The sequence below is a fragment of the Loxodonta africana genome, chromosome 21, assembly GCF_030014295.1.
Source record: "Loxodonta africana isolate mLoxAfr1 chromosome 21, mLoxAfr1.hap2, whole genome shotgun sequence".
Lineage (NCBI taxonomy): Eukaryota > Metazoa > Chordata > Mammalia > Proboscidea > Elephantidae > Loxodonta > Loxodonta africana.
In genome coordinates this window covers 43,812,126-43,834,474 of record NC_087362.1, presented here as the reverse complement: position 1 = coordinate 43,834,474, position 22,349 = coordinate 43,812,126, and the positions used below count along the sequence as shown (strand labels likewise).

The following is a 22,349-nucleotide window of genomic DNA, read 5'->3' as shown; positions in this document are numbered from 1 at the left end:
ACTGTGACTAACAAAAAACAAGGCTCCCTAAATCTACAACTGTTATGCTATTTCCTCTACACCAAATTCAAGAAGAACTGACAAGGACAAATACAGGCATGAGATATCAGCATCTTTTAGGTCTGTTTTATCATTCTGCAACTAGCTGAACAGGGCTAGATCAATTTACTAAATATGCTACCAAACATACGCCACCGTTCCCCCCTATTATCCAAGTCAACTAATGGGCCTCTGCACGTGGAAACCAAAATGGCGGCCTCAAGGAGCCAGCATGCAACTCTACGCACCCTAGTCCCTTCTTTCCCCGCCATTGCATCAGCCGATTTAGAGCCGCCCCCCAGAAGCCGACTAATACGCTGGTTCGTGCTGGGGTTGATTGGCATGTTTATTCACCAATAATATCTCATGAGGGTAAGGTGCGGCGGGGCGCTTTCCACCGGCCCATTTTGATTGGACTGGGTAGTGCAGTTTGAGGTCGGTGGTGGCTCCGGCGCAGTGCCGCTGCGTGTTTGCAGAACAGGTAACAGCAGGACCTGGCGGTGGCTCTGAGGGAAAAATTAGGGACGGCGATCCTACGGACAAGGATCCTACTGAGAGCTGTGCAGCGCTGTGAGAGAGCTGGGGCCGGGCCTTCGGGGGAAAGCGCGGCGGCCCATCGGGCCCTTTGGGCAGGCCCCGCGACACCTAGGGAACCAGGGTCTGGAGGGGAGCCGGGATAGCAGTCCTGGGCGACCCTATTGATCAAGAGTGGCCTTTCCACGGTCTTCTGGATTGCTGAGGGTAGAGTGGCCTGGGGTGGCCTTGCCCCAGGATGGACACCTTGGGAGTACCACGGTTGTCATTGACTACCCACCCAAAGCTAAGGTTTTATCTGCTCTGGTTTTAATACCTTAGGGGCGGGGGGTGGGGGGGCCGGGTGGTCAAGTGGATGGAGTCCCGCTGTGAGCCTTTCCCAAATTCTTAAATAACTTAAGTTACTGACACTGGTACGGGACCACCTTAAAACTTTCTATGCCCGGTCATGTTCAGCTATTACTCTTTCAGAGAGTCTGCAGTTCTCTGTGTGCTTTGAGATATGTGAGTTAATTCAGAGCTTAGTAGTAAAACATTATTATACTTAAACAACAAATTTTTAACAACCCCTGTAATAGATTTGGAGGAGGTAAGTAAGCTTCTTTGGAACTGAGATATGAAAAAGGAAAAGTTAACTAGAAAAGAGAAGACATCAGGGGTGAGGCAGATAGTTTACCTGGCAAAAAAAGGTCTGTGGCTGGAACCTTAAAAAAGTCAAAGGCTAGTGTGATTTAAGGTACCCAGGCCTTTACAGCTACTGCTGAGAGGTGGAATCTGAGGTCCCTCCTTTGTGGCACCTCTGTATCCCTTACAGCCTTCTTTCAATATTTATATTGAATAAATGAATGATGGTGATGAGGACACAGCTTCTAACAGTCCAGCCTCCTTAGGGCTTGTAGTTAATATATTGGATCCTTTTGTATAATACTGCATCTATTTCTGTATATGAGTTTCTTTTAATTAAAGACAGAGACTGTCATTTATCTTGGTTCCCACCATGTAATAGATACTCAGTATGTTGAATGAAGGAGGTAAAATTGAAAATTGATGTGTCTTTTAGAATTTAGCATGTTTACCTCAGGTAGCCTATTTAGAGGAGAAGCAGTGAGCTTTCTTAAACATGTGATGTTGCTGCTCAGTCAGTTAACCTGTTGTAAATTCATTTTTGCCACCATTATCAAGTTTCATTGAGAGCCATAACGAGAAGAATGTGGTATGGAGACTTTCTAAAAACCCTAGCCTTGACTTTTTGATGTAGACATCAAATCTCCATCTGGGAATTTAGTCAGTGTTTTGGCTTTTACAGCCAGTGTTTCACCATCTTTGTGCACAAAGGGCTTTTGTTTGAGTAGTGAATTGATTGAGTTGTGAATAAATCAATTGAAATTGTGCTTAAACATAAATCTGAGAGTCAGTGTCTCATGTTCACAGTGTACATCTGCTTCTTTATTGTATCTTCCTCCTAAGAAGGAAGAAAACTTTGAGCTAAGTGACAAAGTAATTTTATCTGTGCAGTTCCTTTAGTTCCTTCTAGTAAAGAGCTTCCAAAATACAAGGAAGACCCTTGATCCTTATAATCCCCGTGTGGTGTAGGCAGGGTGTGTGCATATATATACGTATATATACATGTTTTTTTTTTTTATACATGTATATATATATATATATGTATGTGTATGTGTGTATATGTATATGTATATATATTTCCCCCCAGAAAAGGAAACAAACTCAGGACAAAGTGACTTATTTAAGGTTAGAATTCTAGAGACTTTTAGTAATGTTGTTGAATGAGATGGTCTCCATTTCTCCAGACGCCACTATAGCACCATGCCAGTGACTGAAACCCTGCACCAAAGCCTGTCCCTTCTCCCCAGCCTGTCTCTTAAAGAAATTGTAATAGATGTGAAAGAGCTTTGAAACGGTAAAATTTGTTTTATTTCCCAATTCCCCTCTCTTCTGACTCCCTTTCTCTTTCCCTCACTCACTCAGATCTACCTCCTCAGTGTGTCTGCAACATCCTCACTCCTTAGTAATCTATCTAATGGCTGAGGAGGGCTTACCAGTTGCAGTTCTGGGGCATTTCAGTAGGTAGAGGTAGGTACTATTCCTGCTACGTGCAGCTGGTTCCTGGTACCTATAGGTCCATCCCCAGGTCTACTACTGCTGACAGCAGCCTCATCAAGATGTCATCAGGCCAAAAATAGAGACCAGGTTGTGGGGATAATGGAACTTGGCACATTTCTAGGCATATAGATGAACACAGAGCTGGAAGAGGCCTTAGAGATCATCTGGTATGGTTGGTGAAGTGAAGTGACTCCCTTAAGCCTTGGAGCTAGGACTAGAACCCAGGTCTCCTGAGCTTCCACTCCTCCCCAGTGGGCTTTTCTGCTGGATTGGAAAGATTATGAGGGCCTTTATCCCCATCCTAATTCCTGGCCCAGGGCCTAGCACGGAGTGGATGCTCAATGCATATTTGTTGAATGAATGAATGAATACATGAATAGGCCACCTCCTGCACTACATAGTGCTTTGGTGTACTGAACTACTCTTACCTTTGAGATTGGCATGGGGAGGAAGGATGCATGGAGGTGCTGTCTGCTGGTACAGCAAGTTTTGCTTTGATAATGATTTTAACCTTGAATGTTACAACATAGAGGTTTTAGAATCAAACAGCCTTGCTGTGTACTGCTTTGACCTGACTTGAGAAGCCAAGAGTCTTGTGTAATACCTCCTAATCTCTTAGGTCTCTTAGGTCCAGTTCTCTAATTCTCCTTCATTTCTTTCTTTGGTTAGCTCAGTGGGGTGACTTTCAAGATGGACTTGACCCTAACAGCGAGTGAAATCCGGCAGCGATTTATAGATTTCTTCAAGAGAAACGAGCACACCTATGTTCACTCATCTGCCACCATCCCGTTGGATGACCCCACTTTGCTCTTTGCCAATGCAGGCATGAACCAAGTAAGGGTTTTTTCCTTTCCTCTTGGCTATTTGTTCAAATAGGAGACAGCAGAGCAGTGATGAAAGCACAAGTCCTGGAGTCAGATGGAATCCCTGTTCTGTCACTTACTGTATGATCTTGGAGAACTTACTGTCATTGAATTTCAGTTTCTTCATCTGTGAAACGAGGAATGATAATAGTACCTGCCTTTAGGTTATAGCGAGAAGAAAATAAAGTAACATACGAAAAATGTTTAGCACGGTGTTCTGGTGCTCAACAGGTACTCAAACATTAGCTATTACTATATTTAAATATTATGATGAGAATTTCAGTACCCATGGATAAGAGATAAGATTCTATGCCTCTCAAGAAAAATACAGTCTACTGTCTAGTCTATAATAAAGTTTTGTTTTTTTTTTTTTTTTTTTAAAGGAAAAAGCTGTTCTCTTAGAATCAGAGACAAGTCAGTTCCTCAGCAGTCTTTCAGAGCTGTGCTTTCATTCCTATTCTAGGCCATGTATGGTGGGGTTTTTTTTGTTTTTTTTTTTTTAATCTCCTTTCTTGCAGCTACTGCCACCAATGCCACTCTAGATCCACTGCTAAAGAAAATTTTGTAGTCAGTAGGATTTGTGTTTGGGACAAGTTGACCCATAAAAAATATTTGAAGATCTTGTTGTTTGAGAAAACCTCTTCTCTTGAAATATTGGAACCATCACAGTTTATGAAAGGAGCTTAAAAGGAGTTTTTCAACATGTGTGTGACTTTGAAAAATATTGCATAGGCTGATCCTTGACTGGAAGTAGATTCTGGTTACATACTGCTCTCAGGGCTTTCCTATGGTATTGTTCTTTGGAGACCTGCTTATCCCAGTGGATCAGCCAGCCCTGTAGGACATGAGGGGGAAGCCCTTACGACTATTCTCTCTCTTCTTTCAGATTTTTTTTTTTTTTGGCATGGAAAGATAAAAGCCGTGGGAACATCGTCCACCTTATATGATATCAATTATAAAATTATAAGAAATGTTTATGTGTGAGTCCTATGTATATTAACCAGAATTGGGGGCAGAAATTTTAGGTGGGCTCTTTCAAGAAAATGGGTTTTCTGGAACACTGGGAAGGTTCTATTCAGGCATACCTGAGCATAGGCTTTGCCTTCTCCCACATGAGCTGGCGCTGTATTTGGTACAAGAACCATGAGAGTTTAATGTCTAAACATCCTCTTAGTAATAGTAACTGTTAGCACGCATACAGCGCTTGGTCTGCACCAGGCACTATGTCTTGTAAATATAATAACTCGTTTGATCCTCACTCTGTTACCATCTCTGCTGTGCAGCTGAGGAAACTGAGGCACTGAGAGCTGAAGTAAATTGCCCAAGCTCGTGTAGCTTACTAAGTGCTGGCATGTGGATTTGTACCCAGGGTAGTCATGTTTTTAACCTTATGCTGTGTTGCCTTTTAATCAGAAATACCTTGGTATTATTATTATTTATAATTCAAGATAGAATTTATAAAGCACCTGCTCATTTCTAGGTAATATGCTAGTTGCTGGATATACAGACATAAGATTGTTTTTGCTTTCAAGGAGTTCATGGTCTAGCGCTGGGCTGCCCAATAGAACTTTCTGCAGTGGTGGAACTGGTCTATATCTGTGTTGCTCAGTATGGTAACCGCTAGCTGCATGTGACTATTGAGCACTTGAAATGTAAAATAGAGGGACTGATTTTTTAATTTTAATAAATTTAAATAGTTAAAAATGGCTAGTGGTTACCAAATTGGCAGGTCTAGTGAGAAAGATAAGGCAAAGATACACAAATAACAATGATACATCAATGCATAGCTTGATAAACCCCCTGCATGACCAGTCACCAACTGATTTTACTTCCTTAAGCTCTCGATTTTTTTTTCCTTACTCACCACCTTTACTGCCAATTAAATCAGTTGTGAAATACGTACTTCCAGAATGAGAATGTAAGCATCAGAGACTTGTGAGGAAGCAAGGTTCCATTGCATCAGCCTTTGACTGTTATCTCTGATTTGACCTTTACCCTGTGCAGATGGTATCACGGGTAGTGTGTGTACTGTTAAGGAACTAGGGCCAGGGAGAAGCTGCTGCTCCAAGATAGGCTGCTTCTGCTTTGGCCTTTTAGTGCCTCCGGCTTCTGAGAAGTTTCTATATTTCAGGCTACTTAAGTCTGTAACTGAACAGTTTGTATGTGGTTTCTTCCTGACAACCTGATATACCTGTAGGTCTGTGAAAGTTGAAATGTACCTCTTCTTTTTTTAGTTCAAACCCATCTTCCTGAACACTATTGACCCATCTCATCCTATGGCGAAGCTGAGTAGAGCTGCCAATACCCAGAAATGCATCCGGGCGGGGGGCAAGCACAATGACCTGGATGATGTTGGCAAGGATGTCTACCATCACACCTTCTTTGAAATGTTGGGCTCCTGGTCTTTTGGAGATTACTTCAAGGTAAGCTCAAAGCAGAACTGTTGGGGTTTTCAGCAAAATGGTCATTTTCATGGAGGGAAATGGGTTCTAATTTTGTGTGTTTTTAAATGTGAAAGATCATCATCCAGGAGACTCAGGAATGAAGGGCATTTATCAGTTCCAAGTCTTCCTGAAAGTAGTATCTATGGTTTAATGATTTCAGTTTACAGTTGGATTTCTTGTATAATTTGATCCTGAATTTACATGATTTTATAGTGCAGAGGTGGTAGTTTAATACCTGTGTTCCCAGGATCTGGACTTCTTCTAATCAAACCAGATAGATTTTGGTTGGGCCACGTTCCACATCTTTCTTTTCATCCTTTTTGTAGGAATTGGCGTGTAAGATGGCCCTGGAGCTTCTCACCCAAGAGTTTGGCATTCCAGTTGAAAGACTTTATGTTACTTACTTTGGTGGGGATGAAGAAGCTGGCTTAGAACCAGATCTGGAGTGCAAACAGATCTGGCAAAATTTGGGGTAAGAATGGTGAGAGTATGGAGGAATGAAACGATTGCTCAGCTCTGTGCCAGAATGGAGTCTTATGACTTGGTCTACATTGACATTTCCCATTTTGGGGTGTGCATTTTGAGGTAGAGGTGGGTAATAACTGGGAGTAATTATCTCTTGGTGCATTTATTGCTTCTTAGTACATTTGGTTGATCATTCTGCTGTTGAAAGCCAACACAGGATTCTCTCATTTGCCTTTTGTATCTTTTTTTTTTTTTAACTTTTATTGAGCTTCAAGTGAATGTTTACAAATCAAGTCAAACTGTCACATATAAGTTTATATACACCTTATTCCGTACTCCCACTTGCTCTCCCCCTAATGAGTCAGCCCTTCCAGTCTCTCCTTTCGTGACAATTTTGCCAGCTTCCAACTCTCTCTATCCTCCCATCCCCCCTCCAGACAGGAGATGCCAACACAGTCTCAAGTGTCCACCTGATACAAATAGCTCACTCTTCATCAGCATCTCTCTCCTACCCACTGTCCAGTCCCTTTCATGTCTGATGAGTTGTCTTCGGGAATGGTTCCTGTCCTGGGCCAACAGAAGGTTTGGGGACCATGACCGCCAGGATTCCTCTAGTCTCAGTCAGACCATTAAGTATGGTCTTTTTGTGAGAATTTGGGGTCTGCATCCCACTGAACCCCTGCTCCCTCAGGGGTTCTCTGTTGTGCTCCCTGTCAGGGCAGTCATCGATTGTGGCCGGGCACCAACTAGTTCTTCTGGTCTCAGGATGATGTAGGTCTCTGGTTCACGTGGCCCTTTCTGTCTCTTGGGCTCTTAGTTATCGTGTGACCTTGGTGTTCTTCATTCTCCTTTGATCCAGGTGGGTTGAGACCAATTGCTTTTATGTCTTTTTTTATTTTTAATTCTGAAAATAAAAATAAGTTATAAAAAATTTAAACTATGTAGAAAATAGTATATTTTCTATCATATAGTCTTCCAACCCTTGTTAATATTTCTGTAGCCCTGTGTATATTCATGTGTATATCTTCTAACAGAATGGGATTCTTCACATGAAACAGTTTATTTTTCATGGAAATGTAATGGTTGCAAACAAAAGCAATGAGGGAAAAGAAAGTCTTTTTTTTTTTTTAATAATTAAAAAGTATAATCATGTAGCATAAAGGCTAACATGACAAATGAGTTATGTGTGTTCTGTGCTTTGAATTTAGTAGAATTCATGAAGTGCTTGCACACAGGGGGAATCTGAATGTTGGGGTGGGGGCATACCCTCTGTAGGTAGTGGGGATACCCATGATGTCTTCGTCTCATTTTCTTGGTTTCATTATTTAACTCCTTTGTCCATTAATGCACTTGGAAGCAGTGCTTCTCAGTTTTACCACTCCTACTCTCGGTATATTATTCCCATCCAGCTTCCTCTTTTACTTGGTCTGAAACCCCTGCTTGGTTAGACTTTATAGTTTAGTAGAATTGGACATCTGGAGTAGTAAAATACTTGGAACTTAAAGAACTAATTTCCACCCTGCCTTTTTAAATCTGTGTCACTTGGGTTCATGTAAATCTGCATTTATCAAGCACAGTCTTTTGAGCTCTGTTACCTAGATCTTTCAACAAGGTCAGATACTTTGTAAATGTTTTCATCTCCTTGAATTCTTCTTGGTATAATTTAAAGGTAAAAGACAGATGACTAAATTGGGGTTTAGAGAAATGACTTTAAATAATCAACAGCTGTTTTAACATTTTTATTGTCATGTAATTGTATCAATTTTTTTAAATGAAGGAAATTTGAAAAAATATTTGCTTGAATTCTGTTGATATTCAGAATTCAAATTCACATTTAGCATAAACATTTTCATTTTTATGCGTACCTTTTTAGGTTAACCAAAACTTCACTTGTGTTGTTTATGATCATAGCACTTATTTATTTTGTATCCTATTGTAGCCACTCTTGAGAAGATTCCTGTACTGCCCCTCTAGCACGATTTGTATGCAAGCTTAGCACTAGCGATTGCCAAAGAGCATCCCTAAAGATGTCCTTTTGCAGTAGATTCAAGCCTGGGCTGAATCCGTGTCAGAGGCTATAACTGGACTTACTTTCCCTACTCTGTGCAGGCTGGATGACACCAAAATCCTCCCTGGCAACATGAAGGACAACTTCTGGGAGATGGGTGACACAGGCCCATGTGGTCCCTGCAGTGAGATCCACTATGACCGGATTGGAGGTCGAGACGCTGCACACCTTGTCAACCAGGATGACCCCAACGTGCTAGAGATCTGGAACCTTGTGTTCATCCAGTACAACAGGTGGCCTTGGGGTCCTGCTCCGTTCCTGCTAAGAGTGGTACCTTTCTTTGAGCTGAGTCAGGAAGAGGAACTCAGAGCTGCCTGGCTCTCTTCTCGGCTGCAGGCTGTCTCATAGTACTCCTTGTCTTTGTGGACGGGGTGGGGGCGGCATTGAAGGAGGCATGAGACAGCATCAGGAACCCGGCGGCACCTTTCTTGAGATGTTATTTCTCAGTTTTCCCTCTGCTCTTTGGGATAGGCCTGGGCCTATTCTTTTATAAACTAGTCTTATCCCATATAATACCTGCTGGAGGGCTACTCCTGTAATGCCCTTGCTGTAAGTTGTACTGCTGTGATAAAGCTGATCCCCTTGAACCTTGCCTCGCTCTTCACTGTACCTAGAGTACCCTCTTTCCCTTTCTTCTACCAAACCAGGCAGAGGCAAGTGGCAAATAGTCACAGCCCACAAACTGCTACTTAAGTCACTTTTAATCACCAGGAACTGGGAAGGAGGCAGCCTGAGTCCCTGTTTGTACATCGTCTCTTTCTCTGGCTTATGCAGGGAAACTGATGGCATTCTGAAACCTCTCCCCAAGAAAAGCATTGACACAGGGATGGGCCTGGAGCGACTGGTGTCTGTGCTGCAGAATAAGATGTCCAACTATGACACTGACCTTTTCGTCCCTTACTTTGAAGCCATTCAAAAGGTACTGGCCCTCTTGTAAGCAATGCAGACCTATGTGGAGGGTCCCAGGCTGGGCTCTTAGCAGTGCTGTCAAAGTTAAAAGAACAATGTAGTTTGCTGGCTGAGGGCATCTGTGACCATCTACCTCCTTCATTGCTAACAACACCAGGCTCTAGGCACAAGATACTGTAATCTGAAGTGCAGGAAGACTGGCTGGAGGCTCCTTACTGCTACGACTGTTGCTTTTATCGGGGTTACAAAACCTGGCAAGATGGCTGTTGTTTCTGCTAATGCTCCCTCAGTCCTCCTAGGGCAAGCTGGGCCTCAAAGAGCTGCTTCCTGACGGGTTGCCTCCTGCTTTTCTCTGTAGGGCACAGGTGCTCGGCCGTACACCGGGAAAGTTGGTGCCGATGATGCTGATGGAATTGACATGGCCTACCGGGTGCTGGCTGACCATGCTCGGACCATCACCGTGGCACTGGCCGATGGTGGCAGACCTGACAACACAGGCCGGGGGTATGTCATACATTGGGCAGTATTAAGATCGGCACAATGCTTTTCATGACTCTTTGTGGGACTTAAGGAAACCCTGGTGGCGCAGTGGTTAATTGCTACGGCTGCTAACCAAAAGGTCGGCAGTTCGAATCCACAAGGCACTCCTTGGAAGCCCTGTGGGGCAATTCTATATTACCATTACTTTATCTTTTGGGTGGTTGAAAGGATCTTTTCTTAGGGATTAAGGGAGTTTCAACTCATGTTAAAGAGTTGCTACTATGTTAAATCTTTGCTATTAAGTACAAAATGATAAGAATTGTATTTAAGGTTATCACATATGATATCGGCAGGGGTGGGGGTGAGCGAGTATTGACGAGCCCTCGGAAACTCTCTGACTGACAGGCAGGACCGGCAAGCTTGGGCATCAGGTATACCAGCTGGTCAGTACTTCTGGGTTAGCAGAATGCAGAAGGAAAACAAACCAGGGTTACTTTAGATCCTCTTTGATGTGTATTTGTGGATATGTTACTGAGTTTTATCCTGGAATTAATGATCTTGGGGAATGCAGAAAGAAATAGGCTTAGGATAAAAGTCTAAGAAAGAGAAAGAAGTTCAGTCACATTGCTTTGGGTTATACTTCCAAAGAACCCACTACAAAACAGTGTAGAATGTTGTATAACAGGAAACCATGTTCTGCTTCTTACAGCTATGTGTTGAGACGGATTCTGCGCCGGGCTGTTCGATACTCCCATGAGAAGCTCAATGCCAACAGAGGTTTCTTTGCTACATTAGTGGATGTCGTCGTCCAGTCCCTGGTGGGTATATTCCCTGCTTCCCTTTTCTGTGCTAAAGCAAACACTTTAAGATGGAAAGGGTGGGAAACAGCATACTGTTACCACTAGTGAGGGTTATTAGGAGGAAACGTGGGATAGTTGCTGCCTTCACTGGCCCACATCTCTGCTGCCCCTTAATCAGGGAGATGCATTTCCTGAGCTGAAGAAAGACCCAGACATGGTGAAGGACATCATTAATGAAGAAGAAGTGCAATTTCTCAAGACTCTGAGCAGAGGGCGTCGCATCCTGGACAGGAAAATTCAGAGCCTGGGAGACAGCAAGACCATTCCCGGTAAGGACCAGCGTGTTCCTCTCTCTAAACTCGTTGCCGTAAACTCAGTTCCAACTCATAGCAACCCTATAGGACAGAGTAGAACTGCCCCATAGAGTTTCCAAGGAGCAGCTGGTGGATTTGAACTGCTGACCTTTTGATTAGCAGTGCAGCTCTTAACCACTGCGCCACCAGGACTTCATCCTCCACCTGTTCAGGCTGTTTTTCATCTCTCTGGGAAAGGCAAGCTCTTTTTCACAAACTAACAGTGGACTCCAGTGTCTACAAAGGCTAACCTTAGCTTGGTTAAAATGGTTTTCTGTGTAAAATTGGGTTGATAGTAAAATTATAAAAGCAATGTATCATTGTGGTAAAATATTTGAACAATACAAAGATACGTGAAGCAAAAAAGTGAAAATCCCCTTTCTCAAACTCATTTCCTGGAGATAACAACTCTTTAAGATTCACACAGAAATATATTTGGGTATTTATGTGTATGTGTGTATATCTGTAAGGAGCCCTTATGGCAGAGTGATTAAGCACGGGGCTGCTAACCAAAAGGTCAACAGTTTGAGCTTACCAGCCACTCCATGGGAGAAAGATGTGGCAATCCGCTTCCATAAAGATTTTATAGCTTTGGAAACCTTATGGGCAGTTCTGCTCTGTCCTGTGGGGTCACTATGAGTTGGAATTGACTCGATGGCAGTGGGTGTGTCCTGTGGGGTCACTGTGAGTTGGAATTGACTCGATGGCAGTGGGTTTGGCTTATATTTTCTAAGCAAAAAATGGAAAGATGTGATACATACTGTTTTTCAACTTGCATTATTTTTCACTGAAAGGGAAAATTAATTTCACGGTTTTTTTCCCCCCAACTGTTTTACTGATGTATAACGTACAAAGGGTAGCCTGATGAATTTTCACAAAATGAAAACACCTGTGTTCAGATCAAGACCAAGAACTTCACCAGGAGGCTGTTTGTGCTTCCTTTAAGTCGATTCCAAAAGATTTAATGGATTTTCTGAAGGTGCACAGGATCAGTACTAACTTGCTTTATCTGTCACACCCAGCGTCCTCCTTGGAAGGGCTTGGTTGGAAAAGGAGAAGGTCGCTCATGTTTGTTCTGATGCAATTTCTTTGCCTTATGTAGGTGACACTGCTTGGCTCCTCTATGACACCTATGGTTTTCCAGTTGATCTCACTGGACTCATTGCTGAAGAGAAGGGCCTGGCGGTAGACATGGATGGCTTTGAAGAAGAGAGGAAACTGGCTCAGGTAAAGAATCTGCAGAGCAAGAAGGAAACTCAGTACCTACCAAGGCAGGACTTGGCGTGAAATAAGCAGAGTTTTCTTCCATTAAAGTCTTTGAAATTCCATTTTTCTCTAGACCAGTGGTTCTCAACTGGGTGCAGTTTTGTCCCCCAGGGGACGTTTGTCTGGAGACATTTTTGGTTGTGGGAGGGGTGCTGCTGGCTTCTAGTGGGTAGAGGCCTGGGATGCTGCCCCACATCCTACAATGCACAGGACAGACCCCACAAGGAAGAATTACCTGGCCCAAAATGTCAATAGTGCCAGCATTGAGAATCCCTGTTTTAGAGCTTTACATTGGGCAGATTTTAACTATTTTGTGTTCTTTAGACTTCTTATTCTTCCTACTTTAGAGTTACTTATGCTTATTTCTAGGATCCCTGGTGGCGCAGTGGTTAAGCGCTCGGCTGCTAACAGAAAGGTTGGCAGTTCAAATCCATCAGCCACTCCATGGGAGAAAGATGTGGCAGTCTGCTTCTGTAAAGATTACAGCCTTGGAAACCTTATGGGGCAGTTCTGCTCTGTCCTGTGGGGTTGCTATGAGTCAGAATTGACTCAATGGCAACCACTAACAACAACATGCTTACTTCTCTTGCTGGCAGCTGAAATCACAGGGTAAGGGAGCTGGAGGGGAAGACCTCATTATGCTGGACATTTATGCTATCGAAGAGCTTCGGTCCAAGGGTCTGGAGGCAACAGATGATTCCCCAAAGTATAATTACCATTCGGACTCCAGTGGTAGTTACGGTATGCTGCTGTGCTCCTTTCACCTGCTACTATTACTGACCCTTATTTTGGGGAATCTTGAGAGACGAGTCTCAAGATCCAGTGCCCGTTATATCTCTGAGGGCCTCTACTTTAGCGCTGTAGTCATGGTCTGTACTTCTATACTTAAAGACACTCTCGACTAGTGATTTTTTAACTCCTTGAAATAATTATAGATTCATGGGAAGTTGTGTTAAAAAGTCCAGGAAGGTCCCACATACCCTTCAACCACTTCCCCAAATTCTGACATCTTGCATAACTATAGGACCACATTAAAGCCAGGAAGTTGACATTGATACAGTCCACGATCATTATTGGATTTTGTATCAAGACAGTAGCAAGGTTAAAAAGAAATCATGTTTTGGCTTTTTTTTTGTTCCAGCAGAGAACAATCTTATACCTAAATCTATCTAAGCAAGCCCTAAGATGAATTCATCCTTTGTGAATTGACCTTGGAGTAAGGATATGCTACTCTTAAAGACCTGCTAGTCAGCTTCAGCAAGTTCCTACTTGATAACTCAGAGTCGCCAGCTGTCCCGGCTTGCCCAGTTTTAGTACTAAAAATCTCTTGTCCTAGGAAGCCCCTCACTTTGGAGCAAACCAGGACAGTTGGTCACTGTACTGAGTGTTGTATTCTCTCATGGAAAACCAGTGTGCTAACCTCTTTCATGGAGTCGAATGGGCTTGCTTTCAAAATAAAATTACACAATTAGGACCTAAGGAGAGTTTCAGAAACAGAGTCAGCAAAAGCTGGCTAAGAATGTGTGAGTGAAGTCACTGACCCTGTCTTTTCCCTTCTATGCATTTTGCATTGAACAGTGTTTGAGAATGCAGTGGCCACAGTCATGGCTCTGCGCAGGGATAAAACGTTCGTGGAAGAAGTGTCCACCGGCCAGGAGTGTGGAGTGGTGCTGGACAAGACCTGTTTCTATGCTGAGCAAGGAGGACAGATCTATGATGAAGGCTACCTCGTGAAGGTTGATGACAACAGTGAAGACGTGAGCCAATAGTTTTTCTCATTAGCCAGAAAGGGGCAAACCATGGGTCCAGTCTGATGGAAAAGCCTTTCTCACCACTGAGCACTCCAGGCCTCCGGGGGAGACAGGACACCTCTGTGGGCAGGGCTCCACTGCAGCACTTCTGAAAATAAAGGAGCTGCTGCTAGGACCGTGTTGCCTTCACAGCCATTAGGCACCCTTGTAGGAGGATCTTTGGAGTCCAGGTACTTAGGTTGTCCCCACTTCCTACATAGTTTCCTCACAAATAAGGAGCAGCAGCTCTGAAGGACAGACATCTTGTAGAAAATCATCCTCTAGCTCTGTCTCCACTGAATTTGTCACCCTAGATGAGTTACCTAGTCTTCTTGGGCCTCAGATTTTTTACCACAACTTTTGATTCCCTAAGACACTCCCTAATTGTGTCTGTGTGTACACATATATAAATATCATACATAAATAGTTTTACATATCTGTACGCACACACATACATTAAGGAGAGTTGAGAATTTGTGTGTGTGTGTGTATCTAAAAACTACGTATACATACATGTCTCTTCCTTGGCCCCACTTAGAAGACAGAGTTTACAGTGAAGAATGCTCAAGTGCGAGGAGGGTATGTGCTACACATAGGAACCATCTACGGCAACCTGAAAGTGGGGGACCAGGTCCGGCTGTTTATCGATGAGGTGAGTTGCATTATGCTGGCCGGCATTGGATCTGGTTAGTAATCACTTCCTTCTTTGACTTTAAATTGGTTCACCATTGTTGTCCCTCCTAAGAGAAATTGTAAGTAGCGTGCAGGAGTACGTTTTGGTGCACTTGGATTGTGGTTGATGGATCTGAGGGTGAAGTCTCTGTGTTCCCAAGTCAGACCGTAGTTGAGATCCCACAGACTTGCTTTTGCGGATCGCCTTTCTCTGGGTTAATCTGGAGCCAAGGATCCGGTGTTAGATCAGAAATAGGTTCTGCTGCATGTAACAGAGGTCCAAAATTACAGCTGCTTAATGCAAGATAGAAATGTGTTTCTCAACTAAATATCCAAGCTGATACAGAGGCTCTGACCCACAGAGTCACAGGGCCCAGCCTTTTCTTGTTGCTTCACCATCATTCCTGGGGTGTTGCCTCTGTGTTCATGGTACAAGAAGGTCAGATCCATTTTCTACGCCAAGCGTCAGCAAACTTTGTAAAAGATCAGATAGTAAATTTCAGCTTTGTGAATCGTACAGTCTCTGTCACAGCTACTCAACTCTGCCATTGTAGTGAGAAAGCAACCACAGACAATATATAAACCAAGGGGCATGGCTGTGTTCTAATAAAACTCCGTTTATGATGATAGATGGCAGGATGGATTTGCCCTATAGGCTGTAGTTTGCCAGCCCCTGTTCTAGGCAGTGGGAAGGAGGATACACATCACGTCTCCTAACCCACTGACCAAAACTTAGTCAGTCACACAGCCATGCTCGGCTGCAAGGGAAGCTGGGTAGTATAGCGTATTCTGGGCAGCCTTGCATCCAACTAAATGTTCTAGTACTCAGGAAGAAGGCGAGAACGGGTCTGCTGCAGACCTCTGCACCACCTACTCTGCCTTTTCCAGCCCCGACGCAGACCTGTCATGAGCAACCACACAGCCACCCATATCCTGAACTTCGCCCTGCGCTCGGTCCTTGGGGAAGCTGACCAGAAAGGCTCACTCGTTGCTCCTGACCGACTTCGGTTCGACTTCACTGCCAAGGGAGCCATGTCCACAGAACAGATCAAGGAGGCAGAAGAGATTTCGAACCAGATGATTGAGGCAGCCAAGGTAGGTTGGGCTATGACTAAGCTCTTGGGATCATGAGCACCATCACCTTCTATCCACAGAGCCTCAGCAGTCCACTTGCTGTTGTGTCATTGTACCATTTGTACCATGTCCTGCCTTGCATACAGATTTGCTTAAAGCAGTGATTCTCAACCGTGCTGGGTAGGGGGTAACTGGTATTAGGTAGAGGGCTTGGGGGAGCGAGGAGAGGGAAGTCTTCCCTCCACTGCCCTCCTTAGGAAAACCAGGGCTATCTAGTCCTGTCTGCCTTACCTGCAGTACTTCACATAAACTCTGGTCACAATGTGACAAAATAACTGGGAAATCCTATGGTGGTCTCCTTGGCTTTGCACATGGTGCATTATTTCAGGAGGCTCAGGGCACATGATCAACAAAACCAGGATTGGAAACCCAGAGTTCTGTGTAAGGCCACACTCTCTCTGCTGGACTGGACCCCGAAGAAGATTTTTCCCAGAGTTTTTCTCTCTCTCCCTGGCAGCCTGTCTATACCCAGGATTGTCCCCTGGCAGCAGCGAAAGCTATCCAGGGCCTGCGGGCTGTGTTTGACGAAACCTATCCTGACCCTGTGCGTGTTGTCTCCATCGGGGTCCCAGTGTCCGAGCTGCTGGAAGACCCCTCAGGTCCTGCCGGCTCCCTCACTTCTGTCGAGTTCTGTGGGGGCACGTGAGTACCTCAGGAAGAACAGCAGGGGCTGGGGCCACCTGGTTTTATGAATTTGGCATTGTCCTTTAGGAAGGTGGGAGTAGCCAGGCCACCGTTCATTTTTCTGAGGTTGAAATGAAGTTGCCAAATAGCATTCCAAGAATCCTTGCATCCTAGTGGTCCAACTAGACTCCTTAGTGTCTGATCTTGACGTTTCTGGGTGTGCAATGAAATATTCTTTGGGAGAAGAGGGTAAAAACACTCTATTAATACCACACACTAGGCTGATCCTGACAAGTAGGCTGGCTGTGAGTCTAGGGTCCAGCAAGACCCTGGCATGCTCACTGAACTCCTGATCTGTTCTGGAGACTTACCCCCCAGGCTCAGAGCCCAGAAATTAGGCCACATGGTAGAACCAGCTCAGTTTGGCTTGAGAGAGCCACTTGTTTCTGCCAACTTAGAGTCCTCCATAGCCCTTGGGGTGTTTCTGGGAAAGGTCCTGATGGCCTGGGCAAGTCCCCTGTTTCCAAAGGAACCTTGATGCAAAAGACATTCTTAAGGTCATGGTAGAGCCCACCGAGGGCCTCCTGCAAGCCTTAGGCAGGAGGGGTGTGTGGAGGGTGGGGTGGGGACCTGAGGGGTCAAATTCTAGGCCTCCCTGGACTTCCAAATGATCCTTACTTCTACCTTTAATGCCTATTTGCATGACACTCTTCAGGACACAGAAAACAGCAGGAAGGACTCCATACCTCCCTCACAGAACGTGAGAAGTAATGAGTATTTGAGGTTCCCTGAGCAATTGGGAAAGAAAACCTACAGTATTTGTAAGGGATTGTGTAAGATGTTAAAAGGAATTCACCACCATTCTCAGCTATTGAGCGGGGATATAAGAACATATGTAGTTCATGTTCCACCAAAGAGGACCAAATATGTGAATGAATTTAGCGCCCTAACAGCAGTAATATTTGTATTGAGTATCAGCAATTACAAAGCACTCTCATGTTTATCTCATTTGATTTTCACAACAGCCCTGTGAGCAAGATTATCCCAATTTTATATGAGGAAACTGAGGCTCAGAAAGGTTGTCTCTTGCTCAGTGTCATGACGCTTTCAAACCCAGGCCTTCTCTGACTCCTTTCCCCTTCCTGCTGCTTCTCTTGTCCTCATTTGCCAGACCTGTGTTCTGAATTCCCTTTGACAGTAAGGACCTTAACCCACGTTAACCCTTGAGAAAGCTTCCTGGGGAAGGACTGCTAAATAGGGCTCAGGTGTCCCAGCCAAGGGCCCCAAGGTGTGCTGAGGAGGCCAGGGCGGCGGGGCTTCCCCTTCCCTGCAGACTTTCTGTTCTACGATTCAGGCACCTACAGAACTCAAGTCACGCAGGAGCTTTTGTGATTGTGAGTGAAGAAGCTATTGCCAAAGGCATCCGAAGAATTGTTGCCGTCACAGGTGCTGAGGCCCAGAAGGTGAGTAGATTGAGCTGGTTGCAGGTAATTTGAGCAAGAAGAGCCCCACCTATGAGTCCACAGTTGCAAACAGCAGACAGAATTTCAGGTACAGACTGTGCTACCCCAGAACATTTCCTCCAGTTACCCCTGACTGGCAGGAGAAAGCCACCACTGGGCAAGATTTCCTAGATACCCATGCCCAGGAGGGTAAGCCATGGTTTGCTGTGGCTTTGGGTGCCCCCAGCACATATCCACATAGCTTCTGGGATTTGTGCCTAGTTTGAGATGCATGTGAGGGTGCAGGGGCAGGCAGTTGCTCTGAGGGTTGTTATTTCATGGGTGAGAAGGGCTCCTGCTTCACAAGGTCTTGGTCATCCCCGAGCCTGAGTTAGGGTGCAGCTTTCCTGCTGGCCAGGTATGTGAGGAAGGTGCTTCTTTCTGGGGCATCAGGCTGCAGGCACTTGCTCCCTGAAGGAAGAGAAACTTCTGGTGTCCTGGGGTGTGTTGCTTCATAGCCTACCATCGGGGCTTGCCACAGTTGTTTACCGATCAAATGGTGAAGCAGAAAGTTACCTGCCCCAGATTTTGAAATTCTGATTTCTCTCTCCCAGGCCCTCAGGAAAGCAGAGAGCTTGAAGAAATCTCTGTCTGTCATGGAGGCCAAAGTGAAGGCCCAGACCGCGCCAAACAAGGATGTGCAGCGGGAAATAGCTGACCTTGGTGAGGTACAGACAGCCTCCATCCCTTCCTCCCAGGGCCTGATTTATTCATCAGGTACAGGACCCTGCTCAGTGCTGGGTCCTGTGCCTGATGAATAAAACATTATCCCTAGTCTTTTTTTTTTTTTTTTTTTATTGTGCTTTAAGTGAAAGTTTATAAACCAAGTCACTCTCTCATACGAAAACTTATATATATACCTTACGATATACTCCTAGTTGCTCTCCCTCTAATGAGACAGCATATTCCTTCCCTCCACTCTCTTATTTTCATTTCCATTCAGCCAGCTTCTCCCCTCACTATGCCTATTCTTGAAGAACTCACTGGAACTAGCCAGGTCGTGGTTCTCAGTGGAATGGGGCCTCAGGCTCACGTCTGCTGATGTCTCCATGGATCCTGGCCTGTGGACCCCTGGTTCCTGCCTGCTGCTTCCATTGCTGATGGCAGGAGAGCTCATTCCAAGCATTGTGTCAAGGGAGTTGGGGAAGGCCTCTGTATCCAAGCCTGCCTGGTGATTTATATTAATATCTGGTGGCTCCCCCGAGCCTGTCACAGGCTCTGTGTTCATGGCCTGGTGAAGGCCAGGTCTCACAGGGATCCTAGTCTCCATACTGTTCCTCTCTCTCCAGCCCTACTTGTTACAACTGCTATGGTTGCTCACATACTGACTGTTCTTGAGGCCAGTAGGCACTTGTTTTTTGTTGTGTTTTCTTCCTTCTCTCTGCTTCATGGACACTCAACGGGGAGGACTTTGTATTCAAAACAGATGTGATAGGGTGGGGCTGAGGCCTCACTTCCTAGCTCCCAGTCTGCATCCACATGGTCTTCCTGTTGTGGTTCCAGGCCCTAGCCACTGCTGTCATCCCTCAGTGGCAGAAGGATGAACTTCGAGAGCACCTCAAATCCCTGAAGAAGATAATGGATGACCTTGACCGTGCTAGCAAAGCCGATGTCCAGAAGCGAGTGAGTCCTGGCAGTGCTGGTGGCCAGAAGGGAGCAGAGAGGATTTACTCAGCAAAGGCTGGGAGAGCTGCTTTCTGGGTTTGGGAGGCTGGGTCTTTGATCTGAAGTTTTCCTGGACTTCTTCCTTTCAGGTGTTGGAGAAGACCAAGCAGCTCATCGACAGCCACCCCAACCAGCCCCTCGTTATCCTGGAGATGGAGAGCGGTGCCTCAGCCAAGGCAACCAGGGGCCCAGGGTCTAGTGCAGCTCTGTGTCTGTCCCATTGCTTGTTCCCTTCTCTGGCCTCAGCCCTCTGGTGGCTGAAGTATGGGAGGTGTGGCTTTGAGAGCCCACTGTCTCAATGAAGGTTAGCCTGAGCTATGAGAGCTGGTGGCTGAGCTGTGGCTCCCAGCAGAAAAAAGGAGCAGCTTCCCGGAAGGCAAACCTCAGGACTAGAGGCCATGGAGGCCAGGCCCTGTACCAGGCTCCTCCTACAGCTTCCCGGGGCCACGCCTACTCTTGGAATGTGGGTGGGGGCGGTGCTCAAGGCCTGAGACCGCAAACCTGTCACATGTGAGGAAAGTTGCCTAGACCCCAGTGCCATGATCTGACACCAGATTTTCCCCACAGGCCCTGAATGAAGCTTTGAAACTTTTCAAGACACATTCCCCTCAGACGGCCGCCATGCTCTTCACTGTGGACAATGAGGCTGGCAAGATCACATGCCTGTGTCAGGTGCCTCAGGTAGGAACCCCCTGTGCTTGCTCCAGACCCCACAAGCTGCTGTCACTGTGGGAAGTGTTGTCTCCAGCTTTGTAGAGGGAAGTCAGTTCTCACAGTTGGATGCCAAGGCCCACGGAAGTTTGTGCAGTGTCCATTAGGAACAGCTGTTCTCCTACCCTCCTCTTTGGTCACTTTTGCCAGTACCCCTTACCCTCAGGCCTTCTCTTTGGTAAAAAATAATAAGTTTAATTGTACTGGCCAATACTTAGCTTTGACTTTGAGGTGCCCTTATCCTGGCAGGGACCATCGACTGCCCCCGTGCACTTGCTCTAGAATCTGTCTCTGCCTCTGGCAGCAGCCCGTGTCCTCACACAGGACAGGAATGGTCCCTCGTCGTTTCTCCTTCCCGCCCCTTTTCATTCCCCCCTCAATCCCATCCTGTCTTACTCCCACTTTTCCTTCCTGTCTTCCAGAATGCTGCCAACCGGGGCCTGAAAGCCAGTGAGTGGGTGCAGCAGGTGTCAGGCCTGATGGATGGCAAAGGTGGTGGCAAAGATGTGTCTGCCCAGGCCACGGGCAAGAATGTGGGCTGCCTGCAGGAGGCACTGCAGCTGGCCACATCCTTTGCCCAGCTTCACCTGGGAGATGTGAAGAACTGAGGGGAAGGGTGGCTTCCACTGGGAAGCATCTGCTCCTTACCAGGAAGTGACTGCCCCTCACCAGGATGCATCAGTCCAGATGGGAGCTCTTCATCCGCCACAGGGACATTCAAATCCTGGACCTTTAAGCAGCCCCATCTGTCCTCGTAGCCCAGCAATCACTGGAACATAGTCAGGGCACTGTCCTTCCCTGTGGCTCCGTGCCCACTTTACATTTCCACCCCAAGCCCTATAGTCAGTGCCATCCGTCCAGAACCATTACCCCAGAATTGCTATTTATCATTGTCCTGCACCTGTCTATACTTCTGAGGTATATTCCTCCACAGACCTGAGGCTTTTGGGTGTGCAGGTAGGAATTACTTTTGCTGCAAAGAATAAAAGGACCATGTGCAATACTTGATGATACCTTGTGATCGATCCCCCGCTTCCCACCCAGGTGTCCCATGATTCACAGCCCGTGGCTCCCTGGGTGTCTGCAGCATAAATGCAGTGGCTGCAGCTGGCTTCTGGCTGAAAGGACCAGTCCTCCTCAAGTCCAACCCCAGGCCCCCTGAACTGTGCGAATGGCTCCTGGGATTGCCTCAAGAGATCTATGGAGGTGGAGGCAGGCAGAATAGGTGGGTGAGATGGAGAGGCAGCTGTTGGGAGTGTGAGATGAAGTGTGAGGTTAGAGGCATGCTCCAGTATAGGAGGTATTTAGGGTGCAGCCGTTGCCTCCTCCTCCAGTGGCTGCCCCGCCATTCCTACTTCCTTGACCTAAAGATGGTTAGAATACCCTACCCTGGCCCTGAGCCCAGTTCACCCAATTGAAGACAGCTAGGTTTGACAGTAGTGTGAGGGGAGGTAAAAGGTACTGCTTGCTGCGGCAGCTGTGACTGATTCGATGCCCTTGGGTACAGCATGCTGGCTCTGTGGCCCGTGCTGGCAGAGGGGAGGAAGTTGGGAAAGCAGGTCTATGCTAGGAGAAGCAGCAGAGGCCAGCTGTCAGGCTGTCAGGCCTGGGGCTGAGGGGCTGCCCTTGCTTGGGTGAGAGAAGCAGCCAGAGGGAGGGTGCTGAGGCCCTGGATATAACCAGCACAGCCAGGTGAAGAGTTAGGGATACAAAGACAATTACACAGTCCAGGGATGAGGGGACACGTAATACCATTCATTCATTCTACAGAGTGTTTACACCAGCCTGGCATGGAGTGTACACGAGTCAACAGAAAAAAGGCCCCTGCCCTCCGAAAGCAGTAGGGAACACAGGCATGAAAAAGTTAGGAAAATAGCTGCAACGGGTTTGGTTGTTTTGTTTTTTTGTC

At 45.9% G+C, this 22,349-nt stretch overlaps 1 protein-coding gene across 5 annotated transcripts; it reads left to right on the top strand.

The window, feature by feature from the left end:
• Window positions 1–392: 392 nt before the first annotated feature.
• AARS1 (alanyl-tRNA synthetase 1) lies at window positions 393–21,443 on the top strand. 5 transcript variants are annotated; one of them, XM_003417078.3, is made up of 21 exons: window positions 393–520; window positions 3,364–3,528; window positions 5,792–5,980; window positions 6,328–6,473; window positions 8,576–8,767; window positions 9,309–9,453; window positions 9,802–9,947; window positions 10,633–10,741; window positions 10,902–11,052; window positions 12,179–12,303; window positions 12,939–13,083; window positions 13,921–14,099; window positions 14,671–14,784; window positions 15,693–15,899; window positions 16,396–16,580; window positions 17,917–18,025; window positions 18,619–18,732; window positions 19,568–19,687; window positions 19,819–19,905; window positions 20,297–20,410; window positions 20,863–21,443. In XM_003417078.3, the coding sequence occupies exons 2-21, from the start codon at window positions 3,385–3,387 to the stop codon at window positions 21,046–21,048; spliced, it is 2,907 nt and encodes a 968-aa protein (XP_003417126.1). In that variant the 5' UTR covers window positions 393–520; window positions 3,364–3,384; the 3' UTR covers window positions 21,049–21,443. The 5 variants fall into 5 exon arrangements, with proteins under 5 accessions (XP_003417126.1, XP_010595116.1, XP_010595117.1 ...); XM_010596814.3 differs by having other exon boundaries at window positions 508–609; XM_010596815.3 differs by lacking the exon at window positions 393–520 and adding an exon at window positions 665–864.
• The last annotated feature ends 906 nt before the right edge of the window (window positions 21,444–22,349 follow it).